Below are 20,464 nucleotides of genomic sequence, written 5' to 3' on the forward strand. Positions count from 1 at the left end.
TAAGACTTTAATAAGTTTATACTATTTGTTCATGTCTTGCATTTTATTAAAACATTAGAAGTAAAGTATTAATATACAGTAATTCTTGGCCTTGGTTGTATCCTTGTTCAGGCACAGTACTGGCCAGGTGTTGGGTGAAATGATTAAATGTTGTGTGCTCTGCATTTGAAGTGAACATGAAGGTCAGTAAGGTCACTGTACAAAAAAACAACCAGACAGTAAAACAGTGTCTTTCCTTGTATGTATGAGGATACTTGACCAATACATTTAATTGTAATTGTCCAAGAGCATGATTGTCACATAAACCAGTCTAACATGGATGTGTAGTAGTGATACAGTAACTCTTCAATATCAGAGTTTTCATCGTTAAACTTTGTTGTGAACAATAAGCAACAACAGTTGTAAAAAGTTTCATCACTGTGTTCCAGTTACCACAGCAGCCAGTAATCAGTGGTAATGACTCTGAAACAAACGCAATCATTAATGAGGTCCACTGTGAGCCGCTTCCTAACAAAACACTTACAAACAGTTTCTGATGGTAATTAGCCCTGTGGGAGCAAAGAGAGAGGCCCAGTAATAGATGTTGATCAGAGCTCAGAGAATAACACTGATTACAAGAGGCAGTAATGAAAACTCCTGGGATCTACAGGGACTCCATTCACTGACAATGCACGATGAACCTGTGGCTACTGAAATTTGGTCCACAGCAAGAAAACACTAAAACTACTGGCCAGATTTTGATTAAATTTGTTGGTCCCTAAACAATTTAAGTGAAGCCTCACCTTTCTTCGTGTGCCATTACATACACATTTTCATGAGTCTGTTTTTATGTCTATGAAGCACATTGTAAACTTGTTTTTGAAAACAGCTATATAAACAAGGTTTATTATATCATAGTCTAATGGATAGACTCCCACGAAACTTCACTTATTGACTTTAATGACTCCATGATCCATCCTTCCAATCAACCATCTATTTTCTTCAACTTATCCAAGGTAAGGTCAGGTGGCAGCAGGTCAAGCGAAGTAGTCAAGTCATGTCATGTTCCTCTACCCAACACCATTTTCCAGCTCCTCCTGGGGGATCTCGAGGTGTCCTACCAATTGGACATGCCTGGAAGACTTCCAATGCAAGGTGCCCAGAAGACATCCTAACCAGATGCTGGAACCACCCCCTGGCTCATTTGACGGGAAGGACCAGCATCCAAGCTTCCTCCAGATGTCCGAGCTCCTCACCAAAGGCTGAGCTTAGCCACCCTATGGAGGAAACTAATTTCAGCCGCTTGTTTCTGAAATCTCATTCTTTCAATCATTACCCAAAGCTCATGACCATAGGTGAGGGTCGGAACAAGGATCAGCTAGTGAGAGCTTGCCTGCCAGCTCAGCTTCTTATTCAATAAAACAGTCCGGTATAATGCCCACTTTACTGCTGATGCTGCACCAAGCCGCTTGTCTATCTTCCGTTCCATCTTCCCCTCACTTGTGAACAAGACCCCAATTATTTAAATGCTTTCACTTGGAGGAAAGAAACTCCATCCCAACCTAAGGAGACCAAACAACCATTTTCTGTCAGAGAACTATGGCCTCAGACTTGGAGGTGCTTCAGACTTGTCTGCAAACTGCCCCAGTGCATGCTGGAGGTCCTGGTGTGATGAGGCTAACAGAAAAGCATCATCTGCGAATAGCAGGGAAGAAATTCTGAGGCCCCTAAACCAGACACACTATGCCCCCTTGTTGTGCCTTGAAATCCTGTCTATGAAAATTTCTAACAGTATTGGTGACAAGGGACAACCCTGGTGGAGGCACAATCCACCAGGAATGTGTTTGAACTTCTGCCGAGAATATGGACACAACTCTCACTTTGGTCATACAGGGACGGGGTAGCTCATAACAACGGCCCCAGAACCCCATCTTCTCGCAGTTCCCCAAGATCCCCTGAAATCCCCAGTCGCAGACCTTCTCAAAGTCCAAAAAGCACATGTAGACTGGATGAGCAAACTCCCATGACCCCTCAAGTAACCTTGCCAGGGTAAAGTGTTTGTCATCTGTTCCACAGCAAGCCACAAATCACAGACACATGTTTCAAGCCAGGCACACAAACTGATATGGGCTCAAATTATGCTTTTGGCAGGTCTGAGGATGGTGAGCATATTAGATATTATGAATAAATTATCTGAACGACTCTTAAAATCATAATTAACTATATGATCACAATCTACAGATTTAGTGAGTAGGTTCAAGTTTAAACTGTAAAAACTAATTTTGCAAGGTTAACTTTGTTATGTGACTAGTTACGACAGTGAATGATCTTAACAGAGGAGGGTCCCTGCAGGGTTCCTGTCTCATCTTTGTTGTAAACACTAATGAACACTCTGTTCAAGATGCTGCAACAACAAGAAACAAATATTCAACAATCTCTTACTTGTTGCTTATGTTACTCAGTCTTGTGAGAGATTCATCTTAATTACATGAGTATAAACCCACAACAATAAAATTTCACCACATATTTCGTAATTTTCGAAAAAGATTCTATACCTTGTAGCTGCACCATTCTATGAAAATCACTTTATATCGGCCATGACGTCATGCAACCAAGTCTTTATAGAGGTTAGATTGATATTGAATGTAAGCACTGAGTGCCAAAAGTAATTCCCTCATGTAGTAGATGAAATATGTGCTTAAAGGTCGAGGTAGTGATGAACATGTGGCACATCTGACTCTCACAACAGGGATTTGAGTTTGTCTTTATTTGTGAATGTAGACATACCAGTGGCAAGCTAGTCTCTAACAAGACACAACCAAATATGACGACTTTGACGACCAGTTAGGAGTTAGTCATGTCCTTCCGCCTCCAGCCCCTGCACCAAATTAACACATCATGGACCAGACTGTCCTCAGAACACATAGTAACACAACTAAAAATTAGAAGAGCACTAAGAGAGAACAGACTTCCACCAAGGCCAATTTCAAACAACATACAGTAGACCTTCCATCCATCCATTTTCTTCTGCTTATCCTCTAGTAGGGTCGCGGGGGGGCTGGAGCCTATCCCAGCATTTTTTTGGGCGAGAGGCGGGGTACACCCTGGACAGGTCGCCAGTCCATCGCAGGGCAAACACATACAGACAGACAACCATTCACACTCACAGCCACACCTATGGTCAATTTAGACTTAGAGTATCCCATTAGCCTAGTCCCCATTTTGCATGTCTTTGGACTGTGGGAGGAAGCCGGAGAACCCAGAGAGAACCCACACAGGCACGGGTACAGTAGTCAATTTCAAATTCAGAGTAAATTATCTTGATAGTTTATTTCCCCATAGAAGCAAAATATAATTAATAGTACATTAAGCTTTTCTTTGCAGTGAGTGAAAGTAGTGCCATAAAAACACTGCACAGGCACAGTTACAGTAAGTTATAATTGTAAATGTATTAATAAATGTGTGGAACGGGTAAAAGTAGATGTGTGAAAATTTTAAATGTTCTGAAAGTTAAATATTGGCTAATGACAGTTGCAATGCTGATCACATTAATTCCTTACTGTTACATCACACATTATGCAATGCTAAGTGAATCCCATGATGTAAAAATGCATCTATAAAAAGCAGTGGCTTTTCATTGCTGTTGGCAAATACCACCAGCTTGTAGTGATGATTAAAACTAACAACACACATGAAGTCACAAAGCAGGTATTACTGCATTACAAGCATGACTGTTTAGAAAATGCATTTTCTTAATTTCAAAATGTAGTCAAAATATATTAAGATGTTTAAGATGTTTAACTTTGCATTTGTTATTGTTGTACAGCTTATATTGTTATTTAACATATCAGCTATCAAGGATATCTAAATTGCCAAGACTAATTCAATATCCATTTTACAGAATACTTACTTACACATACTTGCTAAATAACAGAACACTGTCATTTTTGTTTTTCAGGTTGATGGAAAACTACACGTACAACAGCTTCACACTCCAGTTGGAGGGGTTAAATGTCTCCAAGGACTCTGTCTACCCTCTGTTTCTTTTTATATTTTCCTCATACTTGTTTATAATTGTTGCAAATGTTGGAATAGTCGTTTATGTTTTCATGGACAAAAACCTTCACCAGCCTATGTATCTACTTTTTTCAAACCTTGCAGTCAATGACATCCTTGGAAGCTCTATCATTTTGCCCCGTTTGCTCATAGACATGTTGCGTCCTCCCTCTGAACGTCTCATCAGTTATTACGAGTGTGTGGCCCAAGCTTTCACCATACATATGTTCAGTACCACTGCTCGCACAGTGCTCATGATTATGGCCTTTGACAGATATGTGGCCATCTGCAATCCCCTGCGTTACGCTGCCATAATGAACAACAAAATGTTGGTGAAGCTGACAGTTTCTGCCTGGGGAGTGGCTTTTGTTCTGGTCGGGATTCTGCTCGGTCTGACCATGAGACTGAACCGATGCAGGACTGTGATCAGGAGCCCTTATTGTGACAATGCTGGACTGTTCAAACTCTCCTGTGAGAGTGTGTTCATCAATAATGTGTATGGTCTGACTTTCACTGCAGTCCTATACACAGGGTCTATAGGCAGCATGGTTCTCACCTATACCAAGATTACAGTCGTCTGTCTGATAAGTAAGAACAAGTCTTTGAACAGTAAAGCCCTGAAGACCTGCAGCACTCATCTGGTTGTGTATCTGATTTCATTGTTTAGTGGAATGTGTATCATTATTCTCCATCGCTTCCCAGAATACGCAGAGAGCAGAAGATTTATTACTATTTTGTATGTTATCATCCCTAGCAGCCTGAATCCCATTATTTATGGAATGCAGTCTAAAGAGATACGCAAATTTTTATCTAACTTGTCTGCGTCCAAGAAGGTTTTGTCATCATAATAAAGATGAATTCCTTTTTTTGTGCACATATATCAACAAAAATATCATAAAATGTGAACCAAGAGTAGCCTAATTTATTCTGTATTCTTGTGATTGCTCCCTGCACTTGGGACCAGTAATTATGGTTCCCCAAAGAAAACCCCCCTAGCTCCAGGACCAGTTGCGCTTTCAAACAGAAACCTTGAATGTATCCACCTTCTACAATCTGCAAGCTTCCTACCTGTAGACTCACATGGTAGTTTCTGTGTAGAAAACTTATACTTACTTCACTGACAATGCATGATGAACCTCTGGTTACTGATTACAATGTTCTGTACTTTGGTCCACAACAAGAAAACACAAAAACTACAGATTTTGTTTTTAATTTGCTGGTATCTAAACAATTTAGGTGATCCCTGACGTTTCTTCTAGTGCCATCATTTCCTATATGCACATAAAATACACACAATAAGACATATTTTCATAAAACATGTATTTTCTGTTTTTATGTATGTGAAGCACTTCATAAACTAGACTCCCATGAAACTTAACACAATAACTTTTTGATTTTGATGACTGACTTTTCCTCTGTAAAACACACCATACAGAACTTCTGTCCAGGCGCTTTTGCTCTGGGCTGTTTTCTTGGTTTGGCTCAGCTCCTTAGTTCCAGTGAAGGGAAATCTTAATGCTATAGCATGCAATGATATTTTATGCTATTTGCGCTTCTAACTTTGTGGCAACAGTTTGGGTGACACTTGTTTTAATGTTTAAAATAAAGAAACAGTTTTCCCAGTTTGGTGTGGTAGATTTTGACTGGATTCACCTCAACACCATCCAACACCCTTTGGGATGAACTGGACTACTGACTGTGAGCCAGGCTACAACACTCCCACATTAGGCACACAAACTGATACGGGCTCAAGTTAGCTCGTAAAGCAGTGATCATGGACTGGCAGCCTATTGGCCACACGCCAGATGTTAGTCATAATAGATATTATGAATAAATTATTTGAATGTCATTCATATCAGGGGTCACTAAGCATCATCAGTATTGGTAATCAGGTTTTTACTGTGACAGTTTCTTTTGCAAACTTAACTTTGTTATGTGACTAGACAGTGAGTGATCTCAGCAGAGCTGGGTCCCTGCAGAGCTCCTGTCTCCTCTGTTGTTGTAACCACTAATGAATTAACTTTTCAAGACGCTGCAACTACAAGAAACAAACATTCAATATTAAAAGTTCATACATATACTGTATGTAACATCAGAGGTTACATTGGTATCAGGTCATTCTGCATTGAATCTAAGCATCGAGTGTGTTGATTCCTGAATGTAGGCTGCGTACCAGTGTCAAGCTAGTGGGTAACGAGACACAACCAAATATGACAACTTCTGAGTTACTGGAAAGAGGATTGGTCTAGTGCAAGTCGTCATGTCCCTCCACCTCCAGCCCCTGCACCAAGTTGGCACATCTTGGACCAGACTGTCGGCCGAAGAAACAACCCCTAATACGTCTCACAAGGAATGTGTGGTTATAAATTGTAATATCATTACTGAATTTCAAATTTTAATACCTTACGCTACAACTCAGCCAAAGGAAGTGGACTCATGTAATTATTATTGTTTATTTATTATTAACTGTTATCATTTTTATCAACAATGAGCAAATGGACACATGAATTTCCCTCAGGGGATAAATAAAGTATCCATCCATCCATCTATATATATTATTTTAACATATACAGCCCAGCACTGTCATTGAAACAGATGCCTCCAAACCTCTTTAATGCTCCCAAGCAACTGTTATAGATAACTGACCCAAGTAAACTGTTATTGTGATAATATAAAAAGATATACAACTTTTCAGCTGCTTACACTTTAACTATTTGGCAAAGTATGTTTTGGGCAGCGCCCCAGGCCTCAGGCTTAAGACACTAACAATGAAGCATTTCCTGGCATAATTGCAAGATATACTGTCTACTAAACAAAAAGTATCTTTATCAAATATGAAAGCGTGAAAAAGAGAACAAACAATTCTGCATGGTTCACACCATGTTTAACTCTGTTTTCTGTGGGAATGAATTCAATATTTATATATTTATTTTGGATTCACAGCCAAATGTTCAGTCTTAGTGCCATTTTAAGTCATGAGCCATAGAGCACAGTTTAGGGTGGGGTTGATGTTTCAATGGTAACATTGACTGTGGGCAGTGATCTGTGTTACTGACGGATACTGACAACACGAAGCAACATCATTAAAAGCAAAACACACCCTCCACAACAAGTGAGAGCAACATCAATGCTCTGTTTAGAGCACAGGGAAGCTGAACAGGACATTGTGCTCACTAGAAATTACATTTACTTCTTTTCTGTTTATGTGTTTATTGAAATATCAAATTGCTCTGAGACTGTCTATTCATTAAGTGTCAGTTGCCTCTTTTACTGCAGGTATCACTGTAGTCTATTTCATTTAATCAAGATTTACAAAGACGGATGTATATATTTATTGTTACGTGTGGTTATAAATTTGAAATCATTATCATCTCTGAGGCCTGAAAAGATACTGAAAAGTTTAGGGGTTTGTCATATATACCTGTCTTTTCCAGAACTGTACTGCTTTGGATGGAGAACACAACAACGGTAACTCCTCTCAAACAGCCCATTGTGTTTGAGCTGGAGGGCTTCCACGTTCCGCCAGGCTACAGCTCTTTCCTGTTCGTCCTGGCTCTGTTTAACTACATGGTGGTGCTAATGGGGAATGGCGTGGTGGTGTGTGTCATTATCATAGACAAGAACCTACACAGACCCATGTTTGTGATGATTTGTCATCTGGTAGTCTGTGATCTGCTGGGGGCCACCGCGGTGCTGCCTCGCCTCATGATGCACTTTTTGACAGGGGAAAGGAGGATCGCTCACATCCCAGCCATCGCCCAGGCCTTCTCTGTGCACACATATGGTGTCGCCACCCAGACTCTTCTGGGTGCGATGGCCTATGACAGGTATTTTGAAATATTATGAAAGGATTCATGCTGCATTTAATCCTTGTTGCTCTCCTAACAAGTTTCCAGTCTGCGTCTAAGGAGATGTTTTAGAGGAGACTTGAGTTGAAACAAAATCACTTCAAATGCTCATATAGAGAGACTTAAATCTTTTTATTCATATATCGTGTATTTTATCCTTTTATCCTCCTTCAGGTGTTCTTCTTTGTTGATTTTGCAGCCATGAAAGTGTAATTAAGTTTGTGTTTGTGTGTCTTAATTCATAGAGAAACAGAAGCAAAAAGTTTATGATGCTTCGATCCTGTAAATATAAATCCTTAACCGAAAACTAATGATTTTTGAAATTTCTCCCCCTCTGCAGGTATATCGCTGTGTGTGAACCGCTTAGGTATCACGCTATCATGACATCTGCTCGCCTGCACTCCTGCTGTGGGTTGGCCTGGTTTGTTGCTCTGCTGTGTATTGCTGTGCTCTTCGCCTTCCACATGAACACCCCACTGTGTGGCAATATCATCAAACATGTCTACTGCAGCAACCGGGCTATCCTGAGACTGGCTTGCAGGTCCACACCCATAAATAACATCTATGGTCAGTGCATTAGATAAGAACAGCCTTTCTAAAAGTTTGGTCCACGGACCACCAGTGGTCCGCAAGCGACTCCTGGTGGTCTGCGAGCAAATTTGTTAAAATTTACATCAAAGAATATTATCATTAACCTGGCCTGGGATTGAGCTAAATTTCACCAGTTACTAGCCTGTTAACTATCAAACACGGACAGTGGATAAGAAACGACTGAATTAATTTTTAATAGTATTGTGGAAAGCATTGAAATAGTTGGTCCTATTGCTTTTGGGGATAATCGGAGTTACTTGATCCATGAGCTTTATTGTAGTGGTTAAGCGGGTCTTGGTCTGAAAAAGTTTGAGAAACACTGGTTTTGAATAAAGCTTCACACATACAATAAAAGTATTTTGTCGAACATTATCCCTCATGTGCAGCCATTATCAGCAGGCCTTCAACATGTTGAACCAGTGACAGTGAGAAGAAGTAATTTCATTCATTTAGTGCAGTGTCTCCTTATATTTTCTTCCACAAGTAAAAGACCAACAACTAGCAACACTATGCAAACAACTTCACTCTTCCAGTGAATAAAATACAGCTTTATAAGTTGAATCACTCAAATAAGAGCTCTATAACAGAAACTGCACTGTTACTGGAGACTAAAGTCAGGCAAATGGATGACAGGATGAGATGGAAGGTTTACATGATACTTAACTGGAAGGATAATTGTGAGGTTTTTTATGTTTTTCTAGGTCTGTCCATGTCCTGGTCTGTGAGCACAGGGATCTTCATCATCATTGCCTTTTCCTACTTCAGAATCCTGCAGGCTTCAGTAAAACGAAGCAATGTTGACAGCGGCGTCCGCAGCAAAGCCTTTCAGACATGTACATCGCACCTTGTTGTGTATGTGCTCTATGAAATAGCTTCAGTGATCATAATTGTGAGTCATAGGTTTGCCTCAGCTTCCCAAGACATAAAGAAGTTCTTCAGTATCCTGTTTATCATCATTCCACCAGCCATCAACCCCATTATCTACGGATTGGTCAGTAAAGAGCTACGTTCAAGCATCATCAAGCATTTTACCAAACAAGTCTTTCACAAAAAGTGAGATGGTTTTAACGTCTTTCAATCACTGTGTCTCTGATCATAACCTAAACTTTTCCTAAACAACTCTTCTTCAAAGATTATATATGTTTTAGTGCATAACCACTGTCTAGTGGTCTGAGCTGCATACCATGTAAACACTACATTCCCCCTTTTATCTCCCCATGTCTCCTGTCTCTATCTACCGTCGAAAAATAAAATATACTTTATATTATCTTTGTTTTTATTTCTCCGCCTGATCACTGAGCCTCCACGACCTCCTCAGTGTTTTCAATGTTAACATAAGAAATAGAATTTGGTTTGTTTTGTCCAAAGCGTTGAAAATTTACATTTGAAAAATTCAATAGCAAATAGTTTTTCTGAATGTAACAACATAACTTTCTAAAGATTTTACTCTTTAAACAAATATAATAATAATGATAAAATAATAAAAAAAAACATGTTCAAATCATGGTGCAATGTGTTTTATTTAATTAACGCTGTGTTAGATGTAATTGTACAACATAAAACAATAATATGCCATTCTTTAGTCAAAATGTTAACCATGCATGAAAGTATGATAATTCCAATAGCACCACCCTCAATACTGGTGGGCCTTTAAGTTAGACTTGTCTGAAATGAAAATATTTTAATATTCATTTGGTACATTGATCTTTCAATGTCAATGCTAGTATTCAATGATGTTCACGAAGCCACAGCATCCCACCTTACTGTCCACTGTGACAGTAATTAGAGGCAAAATGGCCAAAAATAAATCTTTAAAAATATGTTTTCAAGAAAGTATGCTAGAGTTTGGAAAGTAAGGGAAATCCCTGAGAGCATCAAACATGACTTCTTGTTACAGAACTTGGAAGTAACTAACATTTGCAGTGGAACATCATAATGATTTCTTCATGTTGCATCACACATTATCTGAGGAAATAACTGATTTCCCCTAAGATAAAATCATGTCTATAAAATCTTCCTACAGAGGACACCTTGATAGGTGTGGGTGCATAGTTTCAGTAGTGAGTGGTGAGACAAAAGTAAGTGAAGATGAAAGATTGCGAAACAAGAGACACTTAAATTAAGTATTACTGATCTGCAAGCAACTGTTTTCATAATTGTCATAATTTATGAAGTCAAAACCTATGTAAAGGACACACACTCCTGTAGCTTCTATTGTTACTAATTAAAATAAACTAACTGATTTTAACACCATTGCTCTGTTCTTCCAGGGTGATGGAAAACTACACCTACAACAGCCTCACTCTCCAGCTGGAGGGGTTAGTTGTCTCAGAAGACTCTATCTACCCGGCCTTTCTCTTCCTATTTTTCTCCTATTTGTTTATCATGGTCACAAATGTAAGCATGTTGGTTGTAATTTTCATGGACAAAAACCTTCACCAGCCTATGTATCTTCTTTATTGCAACCTGTCAGTCAGTGACATAATTGGAAGCACTCGTATTCTGCCTCGTTTGCTCACGGACATGTTGCGTCCTCCCTCTAATCGCTTGATCAGTTATTACGAGTGTGTGGTCCAGGCTTTCACCTCGCACATGTTCGGCACCACTGCTCACACTGTGCTCATGATTATGGCCTTTGACAGATATGTGGCCATCTGCAATCCCCTGCGTTACGCTGCCATAATGAACAACAAAATGGTGATCAAGCTGACAGTTTCTGCCTGGGGAGTGGCCTTTGTTCTGGTCGGGATTCTGCTCGGTCTGACCATAAGACTGAACCGATGCAGGACTCTGATCAAAAATCCTTACTGTGACAATGCCTCCCTGTTCAAACTTTCCTGTGAGAGTGTGTTCATCAATAATGTGTATGGCCTAACTTTCACTGTAGTCCTGTTTACAGGGTCTATAGGCAGCATAGTTCTCACCTATACTAAGATTACTGTCGTCTGTCTGACCAGTAAAAACAAGACTTTGAACAGTAAAGCTTTGAAGACCTGCAGCACTCATCTGATTTTGTATCTGATTATGATCTTTAGTGGTTGTATCATCATTACGTTACATCGCTTTCCTCAGTACTCAGACTACAGAAAACTTTCTTCTATTCTGTTCGTTATTGTTCCTGGCAGCCTCAATCCCATTATATATGGCATGCAGTCCAAAGAGATACGAAAATTCTTATCTGAAATGTTTCAGTCCAAACAAGTGTTTCCCATCAAGTAAAAAAAATAATGTTTTTTTTTTTTGCAATTGATAAAAATAAATCATATTAAAGAATGAACCATGTATAATTGAATGAATGCTCTTTCGCAATCAAACACTGTTTTTGTTCAAATGTTTTATACTGTACTTTGTAGCCTAAATGAATGTTTGAAGCTAAATATGTGGCTGGAAAGGATTCTGAGACAGTCACTGACATTTATGGATAAAGAATTCTCAAGTCATACACAAAGTACATAGAGTTTATAAGAACAATACTGTTATACAGAATACAGATTTCACTTCAGGGGGGTAAGATGGTGAGCGTAACTGAGTGTAAGACGTGATGGCATGTTTATTCACAGCTTTTCTGAATGATAGCTTGTAGATAGATGTCTCCCCTGACCAGTCAGAACAGAAACTATGGGGGTTGGGCACTCACTCATTTAAATTTTATTCAGGCCTAACCCTTTTAAAACCGAGGGTGATGCTATTACATGCATTACGGTACTGACTCACCATAATGCATGTAATAGCATCAGAAAGCCCCGTTTCACAGCTTTCAGGGGCAGTTTGAATGATTAAAATTGCACGAAGTAGCAAGGAAGTTATGGAAATTTGAAATACACATGCGTTGCAGTGTCACCGGTGATCCCCGTGGTTTTAAAAGGGTTAAAGTTATGCATAATTGAGGGCGTGGTCTCTTTGAGTGATAGGTGGGTGAGCGTATGCTTGCCACAAACCAGCATGCATAGAAGTCGAGGCTCCACACATGCCCCACCTCTTTGCCCAATTTTTGGATAAGCTAGAAGTTAGGGGTGTATTCAGGTACTGCCAAGATGACAACAGTGGAGCAGTTCACTTTGAGCTTCAAAACTGATCTTCAGACACTTGTGTGTGACGTCACAGAGGTGTTCATCTTTGTTTACAGTTTCTGGTCAGAATCAGAAGAAAGGCTTCTGATTGGCTGACTGTTTCCTGAATGACGCATGACCAGGCCAACCACAGGTAACAGATTGTAGCTTACCACTTTAGCTTGGTAAAACTCATCCGTGAGGTCAGTCAGCACTGAAATGAACCGAACAGGCAGTTAAATTCGGACTAAACAGCTCCATCTGGATTTTGTATAGAAATATAAACCCAAACAGAACCACAAAACAGAACTATATATTACCTGCAGTAGATTCAGATCAGTGCACTCCCAGTTTAAAGAAGCTGCAGGAGCACCGTTACAGATGCTGAGTGATGTCCGGGCCATCGGCAAAAACATGTTTTAGTGACTTTTAAAAATGCCCACAGAAAAAAGATTTTTTTAAGTATATGCTTTATTTGGATATTTTCACGAGTTTAACTGCCGTGAAACAGCCCTTTCCTTTGGAACTACAGTTTATGCAACATTGAACTACCGTATTACTATGCAGAATGCCCATCAACACTCTGCCTGCCTGTAACAGTCCAGTGATCTTTGCAGTATAAGGACTGAAAAGGATGACAGGTAGTAAAATTGTTGGAAATATGTGTTAAAGGGATATACATAGAACGTTCTAAAAGTTGAATGTTGCTCCTTATTGACAGTTGCAATGGTCATCACCTTGATTCTTTATTGTTACCGTCTGTGTTACTGTACTGTGGTGACAAAGACCATGAGATGGTTTCCATAACGTTGCTATGGTTATGTTTTTATGGTGAGTTAAATCTGGTTGCTGTGGACTATATGAATTCTGCTTGCAGTGTCAGAGTGGACTTTGTGCATGGACTTAAGGTTTAACCATTTATATGCATTTTGGAAATTTGCAATTCCCCCTTGCATTTCCCACTATCCAAATTATTCCCAGTCATTGTCCCACAGTCCGTCTGCCTTACTATAAAGACAGGTGGAGGTTGGTGCGTTCTCTCCCCGGGGCGTACCAGCCATGACCTGATCTGGACAACATGTGGCCTTTACCCCACGTGCATCCGCTGATCGGCCACAAATTACGATAAGTAAAGCAATATGAATCAGAGGAGCTTGTGTGTCTGTGGCTCCAGAGCACTAGTTTACCCGCCAGTAAATGTGTGCTATTGTTGTTTCCAGTTCCTGCTCGGGCCGACGGAGAGTGGAGCATCCAGACCTGCACAAACAAAGACGCCGGGATATTGGACTGTGACTGGGATCAGCCCCACTAAGAGAACCCAGGATTAGACTGAGTATTGGAATCACATTGAGAACCTAATTCTGGGAAATAGACTGGGCCTTAAGGAAGAGACTGGGATATTGTTTAGTGTGTGTGTGTTTTTTATTGTTTATGTTCTTTTATTGTGTGAGTGTTGGTACAGGCCAGTAGCTCCTTTTTATTCTTAGATTATTAATACTCATCTTTTATCACGTCTTGTACTTTTGCCGTTGTGTGTTGTATATTAAATTACTTTATATTTGCACATTTGCCCACTTGTGTCTGTGTTGGTGTGGCCCAGGGATTTTAACACTTAGCACAACCTTGTGACATAACATCATATATTATGTAATGCTAACTGATTCCCATGATGTAAATATGCGTCTATAAAATGAATGGATATTCATTGCTGGTGGTGAATACCACCAGCTTGTAGTGATGATTAAAGACTGATGAGCCTTGGTCACAAAGCAGGTATTATTTTATTACAAGTACTACTGTTTAGAAAAATGGAAATTTCTAAACATTTTAAAAATATATGTTTAACTGGTTAACTTTGCATGTGTAATTGTTGCTGCTTTAAGTGTTTGTAACTTATCAAACAGAGGTTTGTGCTATGTTGTAAAGCCAGTATTATCATTTAAGGTCAGGTATCACAGATTTTAAGAACAAAGACTTATTCAAGATCCTAACTTTAACAGAACACTGTCATTTTTGTTCTTTCAGGTTGATGGAAAACTACACCTTCAACAGCTTCACACTCCAGATGGAGGGGTACAAGGTCACAAAGAATTCTATGTATCCTGTCTTTTTCATGTTCTTTATTTCCTACATTGTTATAATGGTTATGAATGTTGGCATTTCAGTTTTAATTTTCATTGACAAAAACCTTCACCAGCCTATGTATCTGCTTTTTTGCAACCTGTCACTCAGTGACATAATTGGAAGTACTAATATTCTACCCCGGCTGCTGTCGGATATCTTGCTGCCTCCCTCTGAACGCTTGATCAGTTATTACGAGTGTGTGGTCCAGGCTTTCACCACACAATTCTTTTCCACCACTTCACACACTGTGCTCATGATTATGGCCTTTGACAGATATGTGGCCATCTGCAATCCCCTGCGTTACGCTGCCATAATGAACAACAAAATGTTGATCAAGCTGACAGTTTCTGCCTGGGGAGTGGCCTTTGTTCTGGTCGGGATTCTGCTCGGTCTGACCGTAAGACTGAACCGATGCAGGACCCTGATCACAAGCCCTTTCTGTGACAATGCCTCCCTGTTTAAACTCTCTTGTGAGAGTGTGTTTATTAATAATGTCTATGGCATCACTTTCACTGTGGTCCTGGTAACCTTCTCCATAGGCAGCATAGTTCTCACCTATACTAAGATTACAGTCGTCTGTTTGACCAGTAAGAACAAGTCTCTGAACAGTAAAGCTTTGAAGACCTGCAGCACTCATCTAGTTGTGTATCTGATCATGTTGTTTAGTGGAATGATTTCCATTACTTTGCATCGTTTTCCTCAGTACGCAGACTACAGAAAACTTTCTTCCATCCTGTTTGTTATTGTCCCTGGAAGCCTCAACACCATTATTTATGGCATACAGTCCAAAGAGATACGAAAATTCTTATCTGAAATGTTTCAGTCATAAAAACAAATTGCCATTAAGTAAAAAAATGAATGTTGGTTTTTTGGCAAATGATTAAAATAAATCATATAAAACCATGAACAGTGAATAACTGAATGAATGCTCTTTCACAGTCAAACATTGTTTTTGTGTACAAATTATATACTTTGTAAATATGTAGCTTAAATAAATGTTTACAGCAAAACGTGGCTGCAAAAGATTGTATGACATAAACATTCATGGGTAAAGAATCCTCAAGTCATACACAGTATGAGTACATACAGAGTATTGTTGATATGGATTTAACATTTACATTTTTATGTGATGGCTATCATGTTCTGTTTAGATTCAATGGGTCCGATGCATGTCCATTAATGCAGGCTGTTAAATGTCTGAACCTTCCTCCAGATGTTCACAACGATACCAGTGCTGCTGACCTTGCATTATGACACAGTGACTGTGAACATGTCTGTGTATAAGGTCTTAGTCTTTATTAAGTTAAATCATTAATCATAACATTCAACCAGTGTAGCTGCTAATACATATACAACAACTTTGTCATACATTCATGTCACACACAACAAAACCAAGAACAGTGTAAAAAAGCAGGAAAAGACACGGGGAGTAAACAGACTCAGAAGTAGGTGTGTGACTGTGTCAGCTTTGGAATCGATCTTTTGTTAAAGATAAAACTGAGAAACAAAAAGTGCTAACTAAAGCACCAGTGTGCCTCTGACTTGGGTGATTTCTTTTCACATTTCCCTGAAACCTACTCAACACTACTACGTTTGGTTTTGCTACGTTTTCGCCTCTTGTCCACACTATTGCAGAATTTTATAGTACAGACAATTGAGACTTTTAGAAACGCTAATGGTTCCGTTTTAGTTTGAAAATTCTGGGGTTGTGTTATAATCTGGACAGTCAAAATCCTTTGGAAACAATGACGTGGACATCCAGGGTCCCTCCTTGACTGGGTCTTATCTGCCTCAACTACAACTGGTGAAAGCAACATGGATAATGAATTACAAGAGTTAATGACCTTGTTGTCTTTGGTAACAGCTTTTGTGCAGTTCTGCATTTTGCATATTACTGTAACTCTGCAGCTGTCTTTGCTGTTTCTCATTTGTAGTATTTTTTGCAACTACTGAACTGCAGACAAAACAATAAGCTTCCTGATTACGCTGCGCATACCAAATGTACATGATTGCTAATGTATGTATGCGTTTTCAGGTGTGATATTATAGATGGAGATCATTTTGGATATGGAGCAAAAACTGTCGTCTGTAGGGAGCTAATTTTCACTTGAAAACATAATTTTAAAATCAAAACAGATTATTGTGGATGTAGCCTCATGATGAGGAAATCTGCCCGGCATAGGAAAGGCTCTGGGGTTGTGGCAAAAGAACAAATGAACAAAAGTTTTGTATAGTGTCTTTTTTTAGGTTGGTAGGCACAAGAACAAAATGTCACAGCCTTTCACAATCTGCCAAACAGTGACTGAGATGATTTTTCCAAAGTACTTCCCATATACCAAAGAATACCCAAAGTTACTGTCCGGGGCTTCAGGACCAGATCCTTTCTTAACTATGGTCAGATGATACAGGCTGTGGATGCTTCTTCTGGCTGTGGGATGCTGGTTGATAGTAAGGTTACTTATTGTATGGGTTGGCATTAATAATTGATTTGTGTATTGATTGAATTATTATAAGAAATTGCTATTTTTATATGTGATAATATAATGATAAAAATATCGTACTGTATATGGGCGAGAATGGAGTATCTCGTCATTACACACTGATTAACCAATCACTTGTAGTGGCATTGCTTGACACCTAAACGTTAACTGTCAACATAAGTGAAAAGTTTTGGTGGAACGAAGAGTGAATAGGGTGAGAGACAACATTACTCTTTTTTGTCTCAGAGCTAAAAGTTGCATGTTGCAGCATAATCATTTCTTAATGTTCCATCACACATTATCTAATGTAAAGGTAACTGATTCCCCTGAAGATAAAATCATGTTTATAAAACCTTGCAACAAAGGAGATCCTGATTGGAGCTGGTGGATATTATCAACAATGAGCAGGGAGACGCAGGAAAGGGAAGACAAGAGATTGAAACCAGACACACTCACAGTAGGTAGAACCTCTAGTCACAGTCAAACTGCATAGTAATGTAATGTATAGCACATTCACTTATAGCTGTTTTCACTGTCTTTATGATGATTTGTAGAAATAACATATGTGTACATGTGTGTACACTCAGTGTGGACTAAGAGTTATTTTGCCCTCCTGTTCACATTTTGGGACTTTCACACTGTGTAATATTCATCCCTACTCTCCCACAGCAGCAGGTCTGTTATGTGAGTGGAGTGTAAGTCTTTCACCCTGACCATTAAGACTAGCCATGGAGAAGGAGAAGAAAGGATATATGGCAAAGCTATCAATTTTATTTATTTTTCATGTAGTAAATATATACTTCTGATCACAATCAAACCATGTAGTAATGTAATGTATAGCATATTCACTTGTATCTGCTGTTTTTTCAGGTTGATGGAAAACTACACCTACAACAGCTTCACACTCCAGCTGGAGGGGTTAAATGTCTCAGAGGACTATGTCTACACTGTGTTTCTTTTTATATTTTTCTCATACTTGTTTATAGTTGTTGTGAATGCTGGCATTGCTGTTTTTGTTTTCATGGACAAAAACCTTCACCAGCCTATGTATCTCCTGTTTTGGAACCTGTCAATCAATGACATACTTGGAAACTCTATCATTTTACCCCGTTTGCTTGTAGACATGTTGCATCCTCCCTCTGAACGTCTCATCAGTTATTATGAATGTGTGATCCAAGCTTTCACCATACATATGTCCAATACCACTGCTCACACTGTGCTCATGATTATGGCCTTTGACAGATATGTGGCCATCTGCAATCCCCTGCGTTACGCTGCCATAATGACCAACAAAATGTTGGTGAAGCTGACAGTTTCTGCCTGGGGAGTGGCTTTTGTTCTGGTCGGGATTATGGTTGGTCTGACCATAAGACTGAACCGATGCAGGACTCTGATCAGAGGCCTTTATTGTAGCAATGCTGGACTCTTCAAACTCTCTTGTGAGAGTGTGTTTATCAATAATGTGTATGGTCTCACTTTCACTGTAGTCCTGTTTACAGGGTCTATAGGCAGCATGGTTCTCACCTATACCAAGATTACTGTCGTCTGTCTGACCAGTAAGAACAAGTCTTTGAACAGTAAAGCCTTGAAGACCTGCAGCACTCATCTAGTTGTGTATCTGATTATGTTGTTCAGTGGACTGTGTGTTATCATTCTGCATCGCTTTCCAGAGTACGCAGAGTATAGAAAAATTTCTAGCATTTTGTTTCACATCATCCCGAGTGGCCTCAACCCAATTATTTATGGTGCGCAGTCCAAAGAGATACGAAAATTCTTATCAAAATGGTTTGAGCCCCAGAAAGGTTTTCCAACGTTATAAATAACATTTCAAAGTTAGTTTTCTTTATGTATCAAACTTAATAGCATCACATAAGGATGAAGAATGCCTCAGTATGTTGTTCATTGTGTTTTGCACAAGGAGTTAATGAGAGTCCTGCCATAGATAACGCCCTGAGGACCTGCGGCACTCATCTGGTTGTGTATCTGATTACATTGCTCAGTTGAATGTCTATCAATATTCTGCATTGCTTCCCAGAGTACAAAGACAACACAAAATTTCTTGCTATTTTGTATCATAAACTACCTGCATCTTCATGTAAAACATTTATAGATGTCTCACTTTAAAGGCTGGGCGTGGGTTATGGGTTATTGAGTGGACATTGATGGAAAAAAATTTCATCCATTTCAAATTAAATCTAAAACTACAAAAGTGATCTGGTCTGAATACTTTCTGAAGCCACTGTATCTTCTGATGAGATTGTTGATGTAAACAGGCAAGCCGATGGAGAAATTCAAGGCTGTAACAAGGAACTTCACACTAATTATTTTTACGCTGCACACATATTCACATAGGTTCTTGATGGCCTGTTACATTAAAACCAATGACATACTACGTTTTACATGAAGGGGAGATACAATATATTCATCCTATATGTCAGTAAACACGTGAGCAATAAGATATTATTTAGAGATTAACAAGATATTGAGGGCTGATAGACAGTATATTAATTCAACCATGATCAACAGCTGGGCAATGACTATATATGCATCCACTATCCACAGACCCACATACAGAAAGCATCCCTTGTGGTGAAGCCATTAAAGCATAAATGACATGAATGTGCTTTTAATGTCAGTCAAAGCAATGCTGCTGTCATGCTTTGAGACATCCAGAGATTACGGACATTTATGTATATGAGGTAGTGGAGCGTCCGTTGCATTTGTCATTTATATCCAAATCACCTGTGGTGGTTGGACCATCGCTAGATACCATAACCAAGGGTGGTGTCAAGGAGTGAGTTAAGTAGGACCCAAATGCAGCCAACACATTGGGGGACGGATCAGGCAGGTTTAGTTAACAAAATATAGACATGAACAGACGACGTGAACAAACCCTGAACTAAACAGACGAACCAACACAGAAAAAGGGGAGCACAAAGACTATATAGACAAGGGAGGCAAGGGTGATTGAACACAGGTGAAACACATTAGGGCGGGGCAGACAATCACAGACACAGGACCAAGACAGGAAGCAAAAACACTGACACACATGGAAACCAATTACAAAATAAAACAGGAAGTGCAAAAGTCCAAAACAAAACTACAAAAAGTGTCTGCCATAGCAAACCATGACAGGTGGACTGACAATCGGGAGTACCTGGAGTTTTTCCACCGGTGAGCCGGTGTAAGATTAGGCCGATAAGTATAAAAATATTTGGCACCAATGTTCACTTGGAGTCTGGGACAAACTGATTAGACTTTGGTGGTCAAGGTCACAGGGACCTAACAAAACACAGTTTTGGTCTTGTGAATGCGATATATCGAGAATTCTTCAAGG

The 20,464-nt window shown here is 39.4% G+C and overlaps 5 protein-coding genes across 5 annotated transcripts; all 5 read left to right on the top strand.

The window, feature by feature from the left end:
* The first annotated feature begins 3,917 nt into the window (after nt 1-3,917).
* Nucleotides 3,918-5,032, top strand: LOC111652496 (olfactory receptor 4E1-like). The gene has a single exon (XM_023402779.2). The coding sequence runs from the start codon at nt 3,942-3,944 to the stop codon at nt 4,881-4,883; it is 942 nt and encodes a 313-aa protein (XP_023258547.1). The 5' UTR covers nt 3,918-3,941; the 3' UTR covers nt 4,884-5,032.
* A 2,453-nt stretch (nt 5,033-7,485) lies between these two features.
* On the top strand, nt 7,486-9,761 carry LOC111652492 (olfactory receptor 2K2-like). Its single transcript, XM_023402774.2, has 3 exons — nt 7,486-7,862; nt 8,224-8,450; nt 9,176-9,761. The coding sequence occupies exons 1-3, from the start codon at nt 7,486-7,488 to the stop codon at nt 9,529-9,531; spliced, it is 960 nt and encodes a 319-aa protein (XP_023258542.1). The 3' UTR covers nt 9,532-9,761.
* Nucleotides 9,762-10,718: 957 nt separating this feature from the next.
* Nucleotides 10,719-11,693, top strand: LOC111652493 (olfactory receptor 8G17-like). Its single transcript, XM_023402775.2, has one exon. It carries the CDS (start codon nt 10,749-10,751, stop codon nt 11,691-11,693), a length of 945 nt encoding a protein of 314 aa, XP_023258543.1. The 5' UTR covers nt 10,719-10,748.
* Nucleotides 11,694-14,540: 2,847 nt separating this feature from the next.
* LOC111652498 (olfactory receptor 52N5-like) lies at nt 14,541-15,476 on the top strand. Its single transcript, XM_023402781.2, has one exon. The coding sequence runs from the start codon at nt 14,553-14,555 to the stop codon at nt 15,474-15,476; it is 924 nt and encodes a 307-aa protein (XP_023258549.1). The 5' UTR covers nt 14,541-14,552.
* A 2,498-nt stretch (nt 15,477-17,974) lies between these two features.
* On the top strand, nt 17,975-19,275 carry LOC111652497 (olfactory receptor 8G17-like). Its single transcript, XM_023402780.2, has one exon. The coding sequence runs from the start codon at nt 18,002-18,004 to the stop codon at nt 18,944-18,946; it is 945 nt and encodes a 314-aa protein (XP_023258548.1). The 5' UTR covers nt 17,975-18,001; the 3' UTR covers nt 18,947-19,275.
* The last annotated feature ends 1,189 nt before the right edge of the window (nt 19,276-20,464 follow it).

Source organism: Seriola lalandi, unplaced genomic scaffold (genome assembly GCF_002814215.2).
Source record: "Seriola lalandi dorsalis isolate HSWRI2012SDOR001 ecotype SW California unplaced genomic scaffold, Sedor1 jcf7180002053986, whole genome shotgun sequence".
Classification (NCBI taxonomy): domain Eukaryota; kingdom Metazoa; phylum Chordata; class Actinopteri; order Carangiformes; family Carangidae; genus Seriola; species Seriola lalandi.

Bases quoted from the DNA above. Each gene is read 5' to 3' on its own strand.
- LOC111652497 (XM_023402780.2), top strand. From the start codon at position 18,002: ATGGAAAACTACACCTACAACAGCTTCACACTCCAGCTGGAGGGGTTA.
- LOC111652498 (XM_023402781.2), top strand. From the start codon at position 14,553: ATGGAAAACTACACCTTCAACAGCTTCACACTCCAGATGGAGGGGTAC.
- LOC111652496 (XM_023402779.2), top strand. From the start codon at position 3,942: ATGGAAAACTACACGTACAACAGCTTCACACTCCAGTTGGAGGGGTTA.
- LOC111652492 (XM_023402774.2), top strand. From the start codon at position 7,486: ATGGAGAACACAACAACGGTAACTCCTCTCAAACAGCCCATTGTGTTT. The intron at 7,863-8,223 runs GTATTTTGAAAT...CCCCCTCTGCAG, and splicing joins GGTGCGATGGCCTATGACAG to GTATATCGCTGTGTGTGAAC. The intron at 8,451-9,175 runs GTCAGTGCATTA...ATGTTTTTCTAG, and splicing joins ACCCATAAATAACATCTATG to GTCTGTCCATGTCCTGGTCT.
- LOC111652493 (XM_023402775.2), top strand. From the start codon at position 10,749: ATGGAAAACTACACCTACAACAGCCTCACTCTCCAGCTGGAGGGGTTA.